The sequence below is a fragment of the Ovis aries genome, chromosome 2, assembly GCF_016772045.2.
Source record: "Ovis aries strain OAR_USU_Benz2616 breed Rambouillet chromosome 2, ARS-UI_Ramb_v3.0, whole genome shotgun sequence".
Lineage (NCBI taxonomy): Eukaryota > Metazoa > Chordata > Mammalia > Artiodactyla > Bovidae > Ovis > Ovis aries.
The window spans coordinates 138,639,081-138,660,223 of record NC_056055.1 but is presented as its reverse complement, the minus strand read 5'-3'; the positions used below and the strand labels follow the sequence as shown (position 1 = coordinate 138,660,223).

General features: G+C 36.6%; 1 protein-coding gene across 5 annotated transcripts in view; it reads right to left on the bottom strand.

Moving 5' to 3' along the window:
* Window positions 1-21,143, bottom strand: part of TLK1 (tousled like kinase 1) — a 173,320-nt gene that overhangs the window by 34,773 nt on the left and 117,404 nt on the right. For all 5 annotated transcript variants that reach the window (XM_027964869.2, XM_042243732.1, XM_027964871.2 and 2 more), the window contains 4 exons: window positions 20,718-20,810; window positions 16,436-16,546; window positions 16,012-16,148; window positions 12,510-12,698 (listed from right to left, as the gene is read on the bottom strand). In XM_027964869.2, coding sequence (XP_027820670.2) covers window positions 12,510-12,698; window positions 16,012-16,148; window positions 16,436-16,546; window positions 20,718-20,810 — 530 coding nt within the window. The remainder of the gene's footprint in view (window positions 1-12,509; window positions 12,699-16,011; window positions 16,149-16,435; window positions 16,547-20,717; window positions 20,811-21,143) is intronic.

Genomic DNA, 21,143 nt, shown 5'->3' with positions numbered 1-21,143 from the left:
ACTTACTATTATTAAGAGGGCAATTCTTCACCAAAGTATCCCACAAACCCAATATAATCCTGATCAAAATACTTATCAATGATTTTGCAGAAACAGGAAAGCTGATTCTTTATTAAAATGCAATGTGCAAGGGTCCTCAAACAAACAAAACAATCTTGAAAAAGAAAAGAAGGACTCATACTTCCTATTTAAAAAATTAACACAGTTACGGTTATCAGAAGAGTGTGGTACTGCTGTAAGGACAGACATCTACTGTATGATTCTCTTTAATGCACTATCTAGAAGAGGCAAATACATAGAGAAAGCAGATTATTTGTTACCAGGAGGATGCAGGGAGGCAGGAATGGGGAGTGATTAATTAACGGGCATTAGGTGTTCTGGATGAATAAAATGTTCCGAAACTAAAGGGAGGTCTTGGTTGCACAACACTGCATAGCACTGTGAACACACTGAATGCCCCTGAACTATATGCTTTTAAATGGCTAACTGCATGTTATGCAAATTTAACCTAATTTTTTTTTCTTTTTAAGTACCACTGGGAAAAAGAAATGGGGGAATATGGGAAGGATGAAACCAGTTTCCTCTGAAGAGCCTAGGGTTCAATATACAAAAAACAAAAAACTGAGAACGAATGACTTACGCCAAGTGCTGGTATAGTGTGTAGAATAATGGCCTCAAAAAGATGTCTATATCCTAATTCCTGGAGATGTGAGTATGCTAAGTTACACAGCAAAGGAGAATTAAAGTAGCAGATGGAATTAAAGCTGTTACTTAGCTTACTTTAAAATAGGGATTTATTCTGGATTACCCTTTGTGGACTCAATGTAATCACAAGAGGCCTTAAAATGCGAGGAGATGGGCAGATGTTGGAATCACAGTGACACGACACGACAAAGGCTTGACTTGCTACTGCTGGCTTGCAGTTGGAAGGGGATCATGAACCAAGGAATGTGGACAGGCTCTAGAAGCTGGAAAAAGTAAGGATTGTTTTCTCAAGCCACCATGAGTAATGCACCCCTGACAATACCCTGATTTTAGCCTAATGAGATCCATTTTGGATTTGTGATCTCCAAAAATATAAGATAATAAATTTGTGTTGTTTTAACTCACTGAATTTGTGGCAATTTGTTACAGCAGCAGTATGAAATTACTATATAACCTGGTACCTAGAAAAGGGATATTTCCATAACAAACACCTAAAAATATAGAAGTGACTTTGGAAGTGGGCAGTGAGCTTGGGAGTGGGCAGTGAGCAAGAGGATAGAGAATTCAGAGGAGCATGATTTTAAAATAACCTTAGGCTGCCTTGAATAGACTATTAGCAGAAATATGAATATTAACAACTCTGCCAAGTGAGGATGAGAGGAATTCCACAAGGAGCACAGTGTGGAAGACCTACTGCCTTAAGAGAACACCTAAACTGTCATGAATGGATCATCTGGTAGATAGGAGAGGCGCTACTGGTGAAAACTCAGAAGGAAATGAAAAATATGTTATAGAAAACTGGAGGAAGCCTTGTTATAACGAAAGAAAGCTTAGCAAAACTGTATCCTGTAGTTATACAGAAAGCCAAGCATGTAAGAAATGAACTCTGCAGATTTCCAAACAGTGTTCAAAGTCTGGACTGGTTTCTTCTCACTGTTTACACTAAAATGTGAGAAAAGAGAAATCAAAGGTAAGAAATAAGAAACGTTCAACCAAAAATTTAATGGGTTTAATCCAACCAAGATTTGACAGTTTAAGAAATTTTGATTTTATTCAGAGTGCAAAATACACCAAAATTGAGATTCATGGTCAAAGCTGCTCTTAAAAGGAGGGTGCAGATGCACAACCTTTTGCTAATACTCCAGAGAAGCCAGAGTATTCCTCACAGAAACAGTCTTTAAAAAGATGAAGTGTGTGACTCACAGATCCCTTCAGCCTTCTCAGCAGAAGTCAAAAACAGTGATAAAATTATCTAGGGAAAAAAAAACCTGGAGGATCCCCTTGTCTAACGGAATGAATGCTTGTGTCACACATGAGAAACCCACAAGATTCTTGAGAACTTTATACCAACAAAAACTCTGCCAGCTTGGATTTTAAGGGACACAGCACAAAGTGAAAGGCTGTCAAATAGTCAAAACTCTACGAACAACAAACTGGTTGTAAAGCTACTCAGCAGCAAATACATGATAACCTTCACGAAAAAGAAATCTTCATGAAAAACAGGACAGAAGCTTGAAAAGTCACAGCCTACAGAAAAATTATTACCAGATCTTGAAACCTGACTTTGCCTGGATGGATTTTGAAACTGCCGGGATCAGTGACACCTTTAATCTTTTTCTGTTTGAAAGGAAATGTCTATAACTCTTATGCTATGGCTGTCCCCATCACTGCATTCTGGAAAGAGGTAGTAACTTGTCTCTTGACGTTCACAGGTTCATAGGTTAAGAGGAATTATTTTCAGGGCAGATTATACAAAAGCCTCACTCATAATTTATTTAGGTAACAAAATTTAGAATGTCTAATTCAGTCCATTCTGCAGGAGATCAGCCCTGGGATTTCTTTGGAGGGAATGATGCTGAAGCTGAAACTCCAGTACTTTGGCCACCTCATGCGAGGAGTTGACTCTGGTCAACTCAATTGGAAAAGACTCTGATGCTGGGGGGATTGGGGGCAGGAGGAGAAAGGGACAGAGGACGAGATGGCTGGATGGCATCACTGACTTGATGGACGTGAGTCTGAGTGAACTCCGGGAGTTGGTGATGGACAGGGAGGCCTGGTGTGCTGTGATTCATGGCGTCGCAGAGAGTCGGACACGACTGAGTGACTGAACTGAACTGAAGTTGATGAGATTTAGGTAAGGTTTTTTTAATGTGGAGTTAAGGCTGTAATGAGGTTGACAAGACTTTGCAGATAGGATAAATGAATTTTGCATGTGGGAAAGAAGTGAATCTTAGGTCAGAGGGGAGGCTGTGTAGGTACAATAATGACTTTCCAAAAACACCACATTTTAATCTTCAGCACTTATGAATGTGCTTAACAGAAAGGATAAAATGGGATTAATACCACTAATTAGCTGACCTTAAAAAACGGCAATTATCTTGGATGATACAGCCATGAGTACACAGTGTAAAGGAAAAAAACTTTTATCTGAAGCAAACTGGGAAAAGGCACATAAGAGGTAACATCTGAACCCAGCTTAACAGAAGCAGCAGTAAGAAGCCAGGAGGAAGAAACAGGGCACACAAGGACATGGTGACCCATAAACACAGCATGTAGACCTGCGAGCAAAAAGAAAAATGGATGCATACTGCAGATTAAGGAAATTGTCTTTTATTGGTTGCTTGCTAAGAGTTTAAAGACAGATCGATGCTGAATTTTACATATTATTTTTTATTTTGGAATCTATTAAGATAATCATATAACCTTTCTCTTTATGTAAAAATTACATTGATTTTTCTTATATTAAACCAACCTATCATACCTAAAATAAATCCAAACTGGTCTTGATAAATTCTCGTTTTTATGTATCATATGTGGGGTTGCTAATATTTTATTTAATATTTCTGCATTTACTTTTATAAATGATATTAGACTATCATTTATCATTAGGGCTTCCCTGGCAGCTCAGTGGTAACAGATCCGCCTGCCAAAGCAAGAGATGTAGGTTTGGTTCCTGGGTCAGCAAGATATGCTGGAGAAGGAAATGGCAATCCACTCCAGTATTTTTGCCTGGGAAATCCCATGGACAGAGAAGCTTCGCAGGCTACAGTCCATGGGGTTGCAGAAGAGTTGGACATAACTTAGGCTTCAGCAATACGTGAACCATGAACTTCCAGATGTTCAAGCTGGTTTTAGGAAAGGCTGAGGAACCAGAGATCAAATTGTCAACATCTGCTGGATCATCGAAAAACCAAGAGAGTTCCAGAAAAACATCTATTTCTGCTTTACTGACTATGCCAAAGCCTTTGACAGTGTGGATCATAATAAACTGGAAAATTCTGAAAGAGATGGGAATACCAGACCTGACCTGCCTCTTGAGAAACCTGTACGCAGGTCAGGAAGCAACAGTTAGAACTGGACATGGAACAACAGACTCGTTCCAAATAGGAAAAGGAGTACGTCAAGGCTGTATACTGTCACCCTGCTTATTTAACGTATATGCAGAGTACATCAGGAGAAATGCCAGGCTGGATGAAGCACAAGCTGGAATCAAGATTGCTGGGAGAAATATCAACAACTTCAAGATACACAGATGACACCACCCTTATGGCAGAAAGTGAAGAACTAAAGAGCCTCTTGATGAAAGTGAAAGAGGAGAGTGAAAAAGTTGGCTTAAAGCTCAACATTCAGAAAACAAAGATCATGGCATCCAGTCCCATCACTTCATGGGAGATAGATGGGGAAACAGTGGAAATAGTGTCAGACTTTATTTTGGGGGGCTCCAAAATCACTGCAAATGGTGACTGCAGCCATGAAATTAAAAGACGCTTACTCCTTGGAAGGAAAGTTATGAGCAACCTAGACAGCATATTCAAAAGCAGAGACATTACTTTGCCAACAAAGGTCCATCTAGTCAAGGCTATGGTTTTTCCAGTAGTCATGTATGGATGTGAGAATTGGACTATAAAGACAGCTGAGTGCCGAAGAATTGATGCTTTTGAACTGTGGTGTTGGAGAAGACTCTTGAGAGTCCCTTGGGCTGCAAGGAGATCCAACCAGTCTGTCCTAAAGGAGCTCAGTCCTTTGTGTTCATTGAAAGGACTGATGCTGAAGCTGAAACTCCAATACTTTGGCCACCTGATGCAAAGAGCTGACTCATTTGAAAAGACCCTGATGCTGGGAAAGATTGAGGGCAGGAGGAGAAGGGGGTGACAGAGGATGAGATGGTTGGATGGCATCACTGACTCAGTGGACATGGGTTTGTGTAGACTCTGGGAGTTGGTGATGGACAGGGAGGCCTGGTGTGCTGCGATTCACGGGGTCGCAAAGAGTCGGACATGACTGAGCACTGAACTGAAGTGAACTAGCCACTAAACAACACCATGACAAATTAGGCTCTAACTTTCCTTTCCTGTATGGTCTTTCTTGAATTTCGACACCACAACTGCGCTAGCCTAAAATAAGTTGAAAGTATTTCTCCCTTAGCTGTTCTTCAAAAGGTTTTGAAAGACTGGCACTATTTCTTCCTTAAATGGCTAGTGGAATTCATAGATGAAATCATCTGTACCTGAGTTTTCTATGATCAAAGATTTTAATTATAGATTCAATTCCTTTAACAGTTACAGAACTATTTGATTTTGTTTGTTCTAGTGTCAATTTTGTTAACTTGTATTTTTCTAGAAATTTATCCATTTCACAAAAATTTTAAATTCAAGTCATCTATAATATCTTTTTAAGTATGTATACATTCTATAATAACACTGTTTCTTTCATTCCTGATGATGATTCTTTTCTCTCCTTCTTGTTTTCAATTTTATTAGTCCTTCCTCACCCACATAAAACCTACAGACATCCCTTTTGGATTGGCTGATGCTCTGTATTGTATGATTATTTCCTGTATCAAAATTTCTGCTCTTATTTTTCTCTTCCTCCTTTTCTTGGTTAATTCTGCTCATCTTCTGATAAAGTTTTACCTCAAAAATTTTTGCCATGTAGCACTTTCACCATCATTCATCTAAAAATATCTTCTCATTTCCTATGAGCCTTTTGCACTACCTTTGTTTCTGATTCCTAGTTTAATTCCACTGTGATGAGAGAACATATTTTATATTATTTCAATCCATTAAGTTTCACCTATGAGTCCTACCAAACATTTAAAGGAAGAAACAATGTCAGTCTTACAAAAAACTCCTTCAATCCTTTTACCTTTGCTTAGACCTGTTCTATGACTTAACATGGTCAATTTTTACAAAAGTCCATTTTTAAAAAGAACATACTTCTGCAAATGTTAGGGGGTAACATGCTCATTAAGCCAAGCCTGTCGATCCCACTGAAATTTTCTATACTCATGCTGTGTTTCTATGTTATATTGTTTTAATTACTAAGAAATGTATGTGTTGAAATCTCCCATTATAATTTGTGGATATGTCCATATATCCTTAAAGTACTGTCAATTTTTTACTTATCTTGAGGGCATGTTGTTATGCATACAAATTTAGAATTATTATATGTTCCTGGTGATTTTAAACTTTTAAAGTTATGAAATAATCACTATTTCTTATAATTTTTTGTTTTAAATTTTACTGTATCTGCTATAAATATGGTTTTCTTTCAATTGTCACCTGTCTAGATTGCTTTTTTCCTTAATTTTTACATTTAATATTTTTTTCTTTTGGTGGCCCTTGTTTTGGGGGGGTGTGCCTCATGGCCTGTCAGATCTTAGTTCCCTGATCACCTAACCAGGGATGAAACCTGCATCCCTGCAGTGGAAGCACATAGTATAAACCACTGGAAGTCCCCCTGTTTGGCTGCTTTTGAGAATTTTTTCTCTTTTCCTGATTTTCTGAAATTTCATTATGGTGTGTTTGAGTACTTCTTTTTATTCATCCTACTTGGAATTCTCTGGCCTTCATGAATCTATAGACTGATCTTGCTCATTTATTTAAAAATATCCTCATTTACCTAATCTCCAAATATTGCTTCTGCTTCATTTAAGATAATTTCTACAGAGTCATCTGACTCGTCAATAGTAGTAATTTAAGTTAGAAGACAGTAAGATTCTATCTTTAAATAACCACCAACCTAAAACCAGTAAAAATATTTCAAGAATGAAGGCAAAAGAGTTATTTTCAGACCAACCAAAACTGAAAGACATCACTACCAACAGACCCACACTAAAAGGAAATTACTAAAGGGTATCCTTAGGCAAAAAGATCTCACTGCAGGTAAAAATCAGAGATCCAGGATCAATGGAGAGCAACATGGTGATAGATACATAGGTAAAGTTTAGATGAACACTGACTATACAAGACACTGTCTTTAGGTAACACGTGTATGTGTTTGTGTACCTATGTATGTGTATGAACATAATGTACTAATAGAGAAAGAGAGTCAAATAAAAACTAAGTGGTCTAAGATAAGTTAAATGGAAAAAAGGAGAGATTAGGCAGGATAAACAGAAAGCATGAAGAAAGATGAGACTTAAGCCCTAATAAATAAGTAAATACATGAAATTAAAATGGATTAGATGTACCAATGCCACATTTTTTTCAGCAAGGATTTTAAAAAATTACTTATTTGTAAAAACCCACAGGACATGTAATACCCAAAGTGAACCTCGATGCATGCTGCACTTTGGGCTATCACACAGGGTCACCCATGGTCACGGATGTGCACTGTGGTGCCGGACACTGGCGGTGGGAGAGACTGTGGGAACAACAGGTATATGGGAACCCCACAGTCTTGGCTCAATACTGTGGTCAGCGAACTGCTCTAAAATACATTTCATTACTTAAAAAGTCATTCAGTTTAATGACCAGAGATAAGTAATCCCAAAAGTAATAACTTTATGCTATATAAAATATAAGCTTCAGTTAAAACTTAAGCTTTAAATGAGAAGAGTGACCTCTAAAACTTCATTCATATGAAATATAAGGTAAAATATTATTGTTCACTTTGCAGTTATCCTTTGTAAAAACACAAAACAAATAGATAAAATCAAAACAATTTAAAATATATTTAACATGAAGTCAAAATCTTGATTAACATGTATGTTGTTTAGGTATTATCCATAGATAACACTAACTATGCAAACTAGTGCTGCAGTCAACAGGGTCACAAAGAGTCAGACACGACTGCGTGACTGAACTGATGCTATTTACTTTGAATAGTAAGTCTTTGCGAGTAAAATGAGAAATTACTACCTAAAAACTTGACTGAACACCAATATTGTAAAGCAATTATCCTTCAATTAAAAATAAATAAATTAAAAAAAAAAACAACCCTGACTGAATCTTGCTGGTAGTTAAAAATTAGTTAAGAACCAGGAACCATGCAAGTACTACATAAGCTTCATCTCATATCGTCTTTTCAGCATTATGACATAGGTACTTTCACAAGGAAATGGAGGCTCTACGAAGTAAAACAGTTTACCAAAAAATAAAAAATAAAACTGGAAAAGTCAAGGTTGGATTCCACATCTGACTGAAGAGCTTAAAATCCTAACCACTACAGAGCAGTAACTTTCTTTAGTAGTACTCATTTTTTGGCTGCACCGGGTCTTTGTTGCTGTGTGCAGGCTTTCTCTAGCTGCAGTGAGCAGGGGCTACTCTCTAGCTGTGGTGTGCAGGCTTCTCGCTGCGGTGGCTTCTCTGTTGCAGAGAACAGGCTCTAGAGTGCACAGGCTCAGGAGCTGGGACACAGAGGCTTAGCTGCCCTGTGGCTAACTGCCCTTAGTCGAATCTTCCTCGACTAGAGGCTGAACATTGGCAGGGGGATTCTTAACCAGTGGACTACCAGGAAAGTCCTATTTTCTACTTTAATTTCTTGATAAAGAAATAATGAAAGATTCATGATCTCATTTCTAATTACTAGATTTTCTGCAGAAATGGATATAAAACAAGTTTTAGAAGACTGTTGCAATGCATGGCTGATAAAATCAAATTAATATATACGAATCAAAGTGTTTCTGTCAGTTTTTTCCTTATTTAAATCTGTACTTAAGTAAGGATGCAATCCAACTGCTATGTTGTATTACTTCATCTGCCACTCTAAGAACATACAGCAGTATAACTTCAGAGTTAGTTCTAAGTCAACATATGCAGTAAACTGAGATGGCAATGAGATAATCTATGACTAATAAACTACTGTTAGAGCTAGAAGCGTCCTAGAAGACAAGTCGGAAGCAAAACACCTGTGGCAAACTAGAAAAATGGTCTTTTGAGAAGAAGAAAATGAAATTCAATCAAATGCTTATGTACTATAATTTAGTATTTACTGACCATTTTCTATATGCCAGGCACTGTACTGGATACTGGGAGCAGAGAGAGAAGATGGAGAGACAAGAGCTCCAATACTGACAGGCGCAAGTACAAAAGGTACCTAACTTGAGGGGAAACAGGGAAGAAACTAGGAAGAAAAGAGGTCAAAAAGGATTTACTACTGGAACTGACATATGAGGCAAGTCATAAAGGATAAACAGAAAATGGAACAGGTAAAGAAAGGCAAAGAACAAGAAATACAAGGTGCAGAAACAAGTAAAGCAGAGTCCATTTAAAGAACTGAAAGAATTTCATGCAGGATGCATAAGGAAGACAGGGGAGGAGAGAAATCAGAAGGCCTATAAAGGGTCTTCATGAGGGTGAATTTTATCTTGAAGGCTAGTGAAGGAGGTTAGACATGAAAAAGACATCATGTGAAAGGTAAGAAACAGTAACTGATGTTAAAAAAGAGAGAGAGTAAGAGTGGTAGTGAAGATGTACAAAATACAAAAATGTTATGTAAATAGACACAGAGAACAAGGGAAAGGCAAACATCTAGGACCTTTCTAGTGTCATTAACTGAGTGAATGACGATGCTGTGACTGAATATAGAGGTATGAGTATCAGGTTATCACTGAATACCTCAAGTGATAACTGAGTCCTGTCCTTCAAGGGTCAAGGAGAAGCTTTCAAGAAGAATCAATATTTAGTATGGGATTTAAAAGATGAACAGAAAGTATGACAATGGGCTGGAGTTTAAAAGTTGGTGGTAAATGGGAGGCACTGGTCGATGACAAAAGATGCGGCGAGAGAGGTCAGAAGCTGACCTGGCCTTTATTATCCAAGCTATGAAGAATTATGTTAGGTTTACATGGAAGAAAAAGAAAGGATCGTATTTTTATTTTGGAAAAAAAAAAAAAAGGACTCTGACTATAAGATGGCCTAGACCAAAGTTGAAAGATGTCAGAGTGGGTGGGGGTGGCAAGAAAGAACCCAAGTAAGAAATGGCAGTGGACACATCTGAGTGAAGACCAGATCTATGGGGTGGAATTAAGCTTACACACCTTCTTCTGTATAACTGCTCACCTATCCATCCACTCTTTTAAAAGCAACAAATTTACCCATCTTTGAAAACGAAGTCATGTTATTTTTTTAAAATATCATTAGCCAAAGGATTTAATTGCAAGTCACAACAACCCCTCCCCCTCCTTGCCCAAATCAGGAAAGACTTAAAGAAGGAAGTACATTTTGGACTTTAAAATATAAGATTATTATCACTTATTTATTAACTAAAAGATAATAAAAATGGATTAAGAAAAATAAATAGAATCCTGATTTAAAACCTGTAAAAACCAAAATTCTGGTATGTGGAATTGAGAGGATGGTGGTACCATTTACCACGAGGAGGCAAGGAGTGTGTGTATGTGTGTGCATAGAGAGAAAAGAGAAAAGAGAAAAAAAGAGAGGGGGGGAAAAAAGGGGTGGGGAGGACTGAAATGGGAAAGATAATAATAAATACTTTTTATTTTGTGTGTTTAGTAAATACAGTTTTGAATAGGCTGCCATTAGAGGCACTTGTGAGGCATTTAAGTACCAATATCAATTAAGCAAGGATATGACATTCAAGACTGAGATACAAACATTTGCTACTCAAGAGAGAAAAGTGGGCTGGCAACAGAAGTTTGGATGTCAGCAGCATAAACAGGGCAACTGAAACCCTAGGAGTAGCTAATACTCGTGGAGAATACACAGTGGTAAGATGGTAAGTGGTACGATGGCCTAGGACAGAGCCTTAAAAATCCTATGCTTTACAAATTGATAATGTAAATGATGTCCACAGAAGAGACTTAAAAGATGTACCAGATTAAGCTAAAATGGAAATCAGAAAACAAGGTTATCAAAAACTAAGGCAAGAAAGTGTCTTTTCAGAAAAAATAAGTGGTCAACAATATCCACTGTTGCCAAGTTAAAGACTCATATGTCTGTGGCATTTAGCATCAAGGACATAATCTTTATTTATTTATTTTTTTAGCTTAAAGATTTATTTATTTTTTATTTTATTTTTTAAAATTTTTATTTTTACTTTATTTTACTTTACAATACTGTATTGGTTTTGCCATACATTGACATGAATCCACCACAGGTGTACATGCGATCCCAAACATAATCTTTAAAAGAACAATTTCAGTCAAGCAAAGAGAGAATGGAAAGCAAGGTAGCAGAGACTATAAGCAAAGGAAAATCTTTCAGGAAACCTAGTTATAAAGATGACATATGGAGACTGGAGAGATTTCTAATTGATGGAGAGTTTTTTGTTTTGTTTCCTAAAAGCAAGGAACCAGTGGACAGCAAAAGGGTGAAGATATATGATGAAGGAGGTTTCAACAGAAGAGGTCCCTGACGTGGCAGGGGATGGGCTTCAAAGCACAGATGAAACAGTATCTTTCAACAAAGGAGAAGCATATTAAAACATAAAGCAGAGGGGGGGTGTGTGTGTATTTTCCACTCACATAAACTTATATAAGGTCTTATAAAACAGAAAAACTATATAAATTATGTTGCATCTATATACAGAAATTATAACAATGATTTTTTTTCAGTGGTCATGTATGGATGTGAGAGTTGGACTATAAAGAAAGCTGAGCACAGAAGAATTGATGCTTTTGAACTGTGGTGTTGGAGAAGACTCTTGAGAGTCCCTTGGACTGCAAGGAGATCCAACCAGGGTATCCTAAAGGAGATCAGTCCTGGGTGTTCATTGGAAGGACTGATGTTGAAGCTGAAACTCCAATACTTTGGCCACCTGATGCGAAGAGCTGACTCATTTGAAAAGACCCTGATACTGGGAAAGACTGAAGGCAGGAGGAGAAGGGGACGACAGAGGATGAGATGGTTGGATGACATCACCAACTCGATGGACATGGGTTTGGGTGGACTCTGGGAGTTGGTGATGGACAGGGAGGCCTGGAATGCTGTGGTTCATGGGGTCCCAAGGAGTTGGACACGACTGAGAGACTGAACTGAACTGTTCTCTGTGAGATAAGATCATGGTCTTTACTGTTTTATTGTTCTTTCATATTTTTCAAATTTCCTATGATAAGCATATAACTATTTTTTAAATGTCTCTAACTTCTGAATTATAAAAAGTAATTCACCATTAAAGCAGAAAACCTAGAAACCAAAGCAGAAAGGGGAAAACAATATCTATAACCTCTGAATGTGCTGCTTTCATAGCTTGACAAAAATATGTCAGCTGTACTACTTAAGCTAACATTTTCTCAGAAAAAGGAACATTAAGAGTAACACTGAACTAGAATAATCAAAATTGACATGTGACTCTACTATCATTCACAGACATAGAAGAAAAAGTGAACTCCAGCTTCCTCTTAGCTACCCAAATCTCCATTTTAAAATAGGATTAGTAAATCTCCACTTAGGTAGAATTCAGATTTGGAGGCTTATTATTCATTTAGAAATAAATTTTTACAATACTTTTCCTTCCTGGCCATGATGATTTTTACTATTTAATTATTAATAACACCCACAACTAACATTCATGCTCACTGGCAACACTTTAAAAAAAGGAAATGAAAAATGCAAACTTACAGCTGTGGTAAATTTGGTCTAACGAAGGGATCATTTTCTGCTCCATTGACTGCTTTGTTTTTCCTTTGTTTTGATTCAGAATTGGTAGACGGTGCCTGAGAATTATTAGCTGCGGGAGGTTTGCGTTTGGCTAGAAGTTTCCTTTGCCTTTCAATATCTTCCCTTTGCTGATTCACCCATTCTTGTTGCCTACATAAAAATAAATGTGGAAAAAAATTAACCTTCCTTTACTTTTCACATTTAAAACATGAAAATACATTAGTAAACATGAAAAATCACATAATATAAACATGTAACGTTATGGTCCCACTCTTGTGAACCAACACCTTCTCACTGGAAACATACATTTTAAAATGAGGTCTTCCCTAAACCCCCTGAATGAGAAAGATGTGTTGCCACATATAACTTCACAGTACCTGTAGCTCCCCATCTTCTCTTTTCTAACATATATATCTATGGACACTTGATCTCAATATGTCTGGTTAGACTAAATCACTCCATGAGAAGAGAGACAATTATTTTATACCCTATATGTACCCTTAGTGCCCAGCATAGTGACTGGCACATGCTAGGCATTCAATAAATATTTCTTGAATAGAATAAATCAGCTATTAAAAAAAAAGAAATAACAGAATTAAGGAGTAGGTTTTATACATTCATCTCAGCACTGTTTAAACAAAAACTTGTAAAAGACAAATGTGAATTTATTAATAAAGTGTTATCTTCTAAATGTATCTCTGTTAAATTTCAGGGAAGGGTAAGTGGTATACTGAAATGAAACAAAAACTGACCTCAGAAATTTAGAAGAAAAAAGGAATTTTGACACTTTAAAGAGAGAAAATACCAAGAAAAATTTAGATGGCATTGAAAAATGGGCAACTAATTTAATTAAAAATATTACTGTTTCTAATTGAAGCTTTTAAAAACCATCCTCTCATACAACATATTAAGCCTGTTCTAATATAATTATCTTCCCTCTTAGGTCACCTTACCACACTAGGAAAAAATTTTTTAAAAACTAAATGGTGATTATGACAGGATGTAGAATTTTGTCTAATCCTTTTATTGCATCAATTGAGATGATTTTGGTTGTTTTCCTTCACTGTATTAGGTGACATATCACACCGATTAATTTTTGTCTGCTGACCTATTCTCAAACCAGGAATAAATCCCACTTTGTCACAGTGTATAACTCTTTTAATGTAAAAAAACAAAAAACAAGAAACACATAACCTCCATGGTGATGGTACTCAGATTTAGAACAAGTCAAATATTTCAATTCCTCACTCCTTCACCCCTATTCAGACCAGGACTAGAGAACTTCCACTCTACCGACAAAGACTTGTTTTACACACGTTTCAGAGTCCCATGATCCCAGTCAGGCTGTGCAGAACATGAAAGGGAAGGAATGAAGGAGAACCCAAGTAAAAGAGCAAAATGCTGGAGAAAAGTCTCAAGAAGAGTAAGGATAGAATATCACTTTAATCCAGTTTTCTACTGGAAGTAGGAATAATTTCAGTTTATTTAAAAAATTAATTTTAAATCTAGTTTAGAGTACAATCAAGAGAATAAAAATAAGCAGCAATAATCCTACTGAAATAATGAAAGAATTACTCTAATGGACACACACACACATATAAATATAGTGACTGATTATTCAGTAATGACCATACAGTTTAGAGATTATTAATTTAATATTATTAATTTTTATTTCTCTTATCTTCCAACTATTTTGGGTTATATCACAGCTTAAAAAATATACACTGATTAACTGTTTGACATTAAATATATATGTAACAACATACAGCAGGCCCTCAGTAAATGCTTATTAGTTAGAAAAAAATACAATTTCTTAAAACTGGGTTATTGCTTTATTATAAAAGGATATAGCTCAGAAACAGCTCCAGTACTCTTGCCAAAAAATCCCATGGACAGAGGAGCCCAGTAGGCTGCAGTCCATGGGGTCGCTAAGAGTCAGACACGACTGAGCGACCTCACTTTCACTTTCATGCACTGGAGAGGGAAATGGCAACCCACTCCAGTATTCTTGCCTAAAGAGTCCCAGGGACGGAGGAGCCTGGTGGGTTGCCGTCTATGGGGTCACACAGAGTCGGCCACAACTGAAGCGACTTAGCAGCAGCAGCAGCAACAGCCAGATGGAAGAGTTGCACAGGACGAGGTATGGGGGAAGAGACATGGAGCTTCCATGCTCTCTCTGAGCCGATAACCTTCCCAGATCTCCACACATTCACCAACCCGTAAGCTCCAATTTTAACTCTTTGACAGCTTAATGGAGAAATTTTAACAACTGGCGGAGTTTGTATTTTAGTTTATATTTAACCTTCTTTTATTCATTACCAGGACAACTGTAGATCTGAGTTTAGCAGCTCAGAAAAACACTAAAAATTTTTAAGTTGTATCTCAACTCTCTTACTTTCTATTTCTACTGTTAATATTTTAGTTCAAGCCTAATCACCTTTCATTTGGATCCTTCTCCATCTAAATTGTCAACAATTTATGTTCTTTTCAGTATTATTCCCACATTTCTGTCAGTTATCTTTCAAAACCTCAAATTTGACCACACACACTATATAAAACTTTAACAGCTCCCTTTTATCAACAAAATTAAAATCCAAACTTCCTATCATCACAAAGACACTGTCCAATACCTAACACCCAGAAACAGTTGTGTTGAACAGAAGCTGGGTAAATCAACCAAGATAGATACAAGACCATTCTATACTTAAGTCCTGGGAACCAATGTCTGAAATAGCAATGTTTATGTGATACTATATGAAATAAAGCTTTGCCTACATTCTCCATTTAACTGGACTGACTCTGGGAAAGCTGATTTAAATGCTGGCACTACTCTTGCTTTGCAGGTTTTGGGGTAGGGGCAGCAATTGATCCTGGCTCCTTAACACAGAAATAGTCAACCTACCCTTTCCTACCACCAACCTGAGAAAATGGATTTCTCCATTTTAAAGTTTACCTCAGATGTGCTAAAGCCACATGTTCAGTTCAACTGACTTTTGAGTTATTATGCCTGACACTGCAGTGAAAATGTGTTTGTCTTTCCCACAAGAATAATGAGCAGACAAATGCTGAAGGAAGGACTGAGGAATGGGAGAGGGGGAAAAAAAGAAAAAAACAACTAAGCAGAAAACCCCCAAGATATGCAGATACAAATCTTGCAATTAAAGTTAAAATTTTTAACAATTTCCCTCTCAACTAACCTATAAAAGCTAGGTCAGTTTATGTTTTGGAAAGTCATATTTAAAATAATACATGATACTATACAGATGAATGCTAATTAATCAAGAAGTTTGCTAAAGCTAAAACTGTAATGCCTCTTTTATGTTCCTTTCAAATGTATTAAGTTCTATGATTTCAAAGAGTAGTGAGGAGTAAATATAGAACATAAAATTCCACATCTATAATCTTTGAAAATAACAAACACCCAAACGAATACTAAATCTTTTAAAATGTAAGAGTGACTAACTTTACAAGATTCTGAAATGCAAAACCATCTGTCCATTGTTCAGTAAATGAAGCACCATGTCTAACTGTTGTGAAATGCCCAAGGCGTAATCTGTCTTGCATACTCTTCTCTCGGCTTGACAGTTTTTCTTGTGTACTCTGAAAAAAAAGGGAAAAAAAATCATCATTCAACTTTATTAATTTAAACTTTAAAAACACAGGACTAGTGAAAGGAGAGGGAAATTTTATTGAACTTTTTTTTTTGATGTGGACTTTTTTTAAGCCTCTACTGAATTTGTTACAATGCAGTTTCTGTCTTATGTTTTGGTTTTTTGACCACGAGGCATGTGGGGTATGTGAGGATCCTAGCTTCTCAACTAGGGATCGAACCCACACTCCTGCATTGGAAGGTGAAGTCTTAATCACTGGACTGCCAGGGAACTTACCTTCTCAATAAGCAGTTTCTTGCTCATTGATATGCACTTATTTAATCGCTCTTTGTATTTTTCAAGTAGCTTTTGCTGCTCATCTATCTGCCGTCTGAGATCACAATTAGCCTACAATATAAGTAGATAATGAAAAAGGTCTAGAATTGTGTATATGAGACATTTAAGAATATTTATACTTTTTGAAAAATGTCATAAAGAGAAGGATTAATAAGATTAAGTATTTGAATGTGATACTAAAAAAAATGTTAAAATACTTACTTACCATAAGAATAACAACACTGTTACACGCTGCTTAGTTGTATAGTGAAAAGTACATGAAATATGTATTTATACTCCATAGGTTCAAATCTACACTCTAGGTTATATAATTTGGGGGGCTAAGTTAAATAAATTATTTGAACCTTATTTCTAAAGTTGTCTTAAAGGTCTGCTCTGTTATTTCTAAAACAGAGCAACATCATTCTATCTCATTTGAAATAACTGAAATACAAAGTGACTAACACTTAAAAATGAATGTGAGTTCTCCTTCATCTTTTGTAATAAAACATCTCCATTAAACATGTGGGTAACACTGCAGACGCCTATCCAATAGCTAACTGTTCTCAGCACCTTTCTCAGCCACATGAATACAAATTTTGTTAACTCTGCAGGCAGTCATATGCTCAGTCCCTCTTTCTAAGCTCAGAAGATGAGTCTCAGTAGTCTAGTACAGTCACCAGGAAGTAACCTGGAGAGCTTGTTGGAACACAGATTACGGGAATCCATTCCCAGTTTCTGAATAAGTAGCTCTGGAGTAGAGTCTGAAACTTCATTTCTAATAAGTCCGCTAGTAAGGTTGATGCTTCTGGTCTGGGGATGATTCTTTGAAAACCGTAGGTCTATGCCAATTACGGTATAAGCCAAAAGAGAGCAGTATAATAAATAAAAAACGCCAGGAGAAAAATACAGCTGCCAATCTAAAAGTATGTATCTAACAAAAAGCTGTTTTCCAAGGAAAAGGGTAAAATAAAATAGTTTCAGAGGAACATATATGAAATTTAGCATCAGATCCTTATCATTATCTTCTAGTTGAACAGAAACCCAACAAATTGTGTATGTGTGACTTGAAAATCTAAGACTAGCTAGTGTATTTCCCATCTCCTTGCAGCTAACGACGATCAGTGAAATGTAAGCAGAAGTTGTGCAATGGAATACTCAAGAACACTATGCAGGAAACTGCTGTATTTTTAATTTCTTTCCTCTTCTGCTTAAGAACAGAGATACCATAACTGTGACTTTGATAAATATATTGTACCTTGATATAATCTTCAAAATGAAGGCCATGTACTAAGGGGAGGGAGCAGAAAAACTGAGGGAGACAAGATTCCATATGACACCTGGGCCACCTCCTTCTGTTCTTCTCTTAAAAAATAATATGGTATTTCATTTAAAGTACTGTTGTTTATGGAAACTTGTCCAGATGCCTATGGCCTGCATAGCTCAGTCATCTCTACTTGCTAGCAAAGCTCTGCCTGGCTGGAAATAAAGCAGAACCAATAAAATTGCATTTTCACAAAACTTAACCGTCTTCCATTCAAAGGCCTATGGCCTCTTAGGCTTTGTCCAAGGTGGCAACAGCCCAACTGCACATGTGCAGACACTGCTGTCTAGATAGATGAACAGTCTCCAGGCCCTCCTCAGTCACATCTGGGATGAATGGTCAGTGTGGCACCAGGGGCCACACTGCAGGGTCCTGCTTGGCCTCCATCACTAGCTTGGGGCTCAGGGAAACACTCGGTCCCTCGTCCCCTCAGAGGTGAGCAGTTTGCAGAGAACAGAAAAACCTATCTCAGATATATTAGTGAGGGGCACTGTGTTCCATGGGTTATCTCAGCACCATTTCCTTCTGGGCCTGCTATGGAAGGACCGGCCTCCACCCCTAACTGGCTTTAGTGTGGGGCAAGTAACTCAGTGGGCAGGAGACACTGCACCCTCAAGCTCTGACTTGGAATACCCCCCCACCCCCGCCTTTCTGTTCTTCTCTCAAAAAGTAATACTGTATCTTATTTAAAGGACTGTTGTTTATGTTCTCTGTTACTAACAACCAAAGACAACAGCTAAATGATAAAAAGATGCTGTAGTACCAGTGTAGGAATACACAGAGAACATGGTACTTAACACAGAACACTCAAATACATGTATTTGTTTATGAAAATGAGATTGTATGATGGAGCTGGCAGTAAAGAGTAGACTTAACTACATGGTCTAGATAACTGGTTCTCTATACAGAAAGAAATTAAAATGAAACCTTATTTCACATCATACCCCAAAATGAATTCCAGTGAGATTTATAACTTGTATTGAAAAAGCAGACTATAAATTTTTTTTAAAGAAGATACAGACGAACATCTTTATGGTCTTAGGGACAAAAATAATGAATTATTTTGGTATATCTTTGATAATAATTTGGTACAAACTATAAATAAAGAGGTCGCTCAGTCATGTCTGACTCTTTGCAACCCCATAGACAGTAGCCTGTCAGGCTCCTCTGTCCATGGGAGTCTCCAGGCAAGAATACTGGAGTGGGTTGTCACGTCCTTCTCCAGAGAATCTTTGCAACACAGGGATCGAATGCAGGTCTCCTACACTGTGGGCAGATTCTTTACAATCTGAGACACCAGGGAAACCCATAAAAAAAAGAGAAATGCAATCATATAAATTTTAAATGATCTAATCAAAAGATAGCGCAAAGAAATAAAAAGACAATTTACACACTGGGAGAAAAATCAATATATACAGCCAACAAAAAAACGGATACAATTTTGAAAAACAGCAACTCATTAAGAAAAATGAGCAAAAAAAAAAAGATCATTTACTTCACAGAAGAAATACAAACGGTTAATAAATATTTTACAAGATATTCAAAAAATAAAGTGAATGCATAATAACTAATACCTTGTTATATCCATTAAACTGAACCCCCAAATTAAATATGATTCTAATAAGCTTTGGCAAGGGTAATGAGCAATAAGATTATTCCCTGCTTATAGTTAGTGGAATGTAAACTGATCCAACCACCTTGGGAAAAATCTGCTTTTATAGAGTAGAGTTTAAGCTATGTATGCCCTATACTCTAGCCATGCCTTTCTAAGCATATAACACAGAGAAATTCTCCATGTGTGCCACAGAAGACATGTACAAGAGTGTGTCTTAGCAGAACTGTTCATAATAGCAAAAAGTAGAAATAAAATGTTCAACAAGAGCAGCAAAGATAAATTACAGTACATTCGTTTACGCCTTCCTATACAGCAGTGAAATGAACATGACAATCCCACGTATAATGTTTAGTGAAGGCAAGCAGGGCCTACAGTATAATTTTGTAATTTAAAGTTCAAAAACAGTGAAATAATATGTTGTTAAGAATGTATAAGATAGATATAACTATAAGAAACACAAAGGCATAAGAAATAGATACAAAATTTACAACAGTGGTCAATTTTACCATTGTAAGAGATGTCAGGGAGTGAACAGGATGGGAACGGGAGAGGCACACTAGATGTTTTAGAGGTTTTGGTCACAGATGATGGTTTCACTGAGTTTCTATACCAACAGTTCTGTTAGCTAAATTACAATCATTTGGAGAAGGTTTTTATTTTTCCCCTTTAATTAATTTATTTGGTTGAGCTGGATCCTAGGTGCAGCATGTGCAATCTAGGTCCCTGACCAGGGATCAAACCTGGGCCCCCTTCATTGGGAGCATGGAGTCTTAGCCTCTGGACCATGCAGGAGCTTTTAAAACTACCAATGTCCAAGCCCTACGTCACACCAATATAATCAGAATTCCTCAGGGTAGGGTATAAGCATTGTTACTTTTATAAAGTGTCTCCCATGTTTTCCATCCAGTGATTCAAATGAGCAGCAAGGGGTGAGAACAACTACTTCATCCCTTACTAACTAACATATTAGGCATACTTTTTGATGTGTCTCTTTATGAAGTTTCCATTAAAAGGTTTATAACAAAATCAAGTAACTTTAAAACCACCATGAAATGGATATCTGTCTTAGGATAGCTGACCAAGTAAAAATAAAATTTTATAAACTTCTATTTCTCTAACTGCTTTTCAGTTCACATTTAAAGAGCTAATAAAAGTTTTTTCTTTAAATGGTTGATATTTTCAATTATGTCCTTAATACTAAAAGACTTAATTTCTCCCAATAAGAGAAATTTTTAAAAATGTTAAGTATTTTCTCAACTGTTTTACTACTGCCAAATAACTGGCAATGATGACTTCTTACTTACCCTGAGCAAGTCATCTATACGACCTTCCTTCTTTTCCAGGTCCTGGTTTTTATTACTTTCTAATGCTGCTAATTTCAGCATCGTAAGATCAGTCTAAATAAAAGAAAGCTATTTTATTATTCCATTATATATATATATATTACTGCATGTAAACATAAAATTAGATTTAATTCTGATTCTAAAAATCACAGCATTGGAGTTTGTGTATGTAAAGGGTATCCCAAAAGGTCTTAGTGTAGTTTTAAGTTTAATTATCTTCAGAAATGTAAGTGCTACACAGACTTAAAAAAATTTTTTCAAAGGTTAATCATTTAAATTTTTAGAATATTGATAAGTGTATTCTTCATTAGAATTCAGTATAATCACTGTTATATGAAAACTCTAGCTGATTTTTGAACAGGGCAAAAACATTCACAAGCTGTTCAC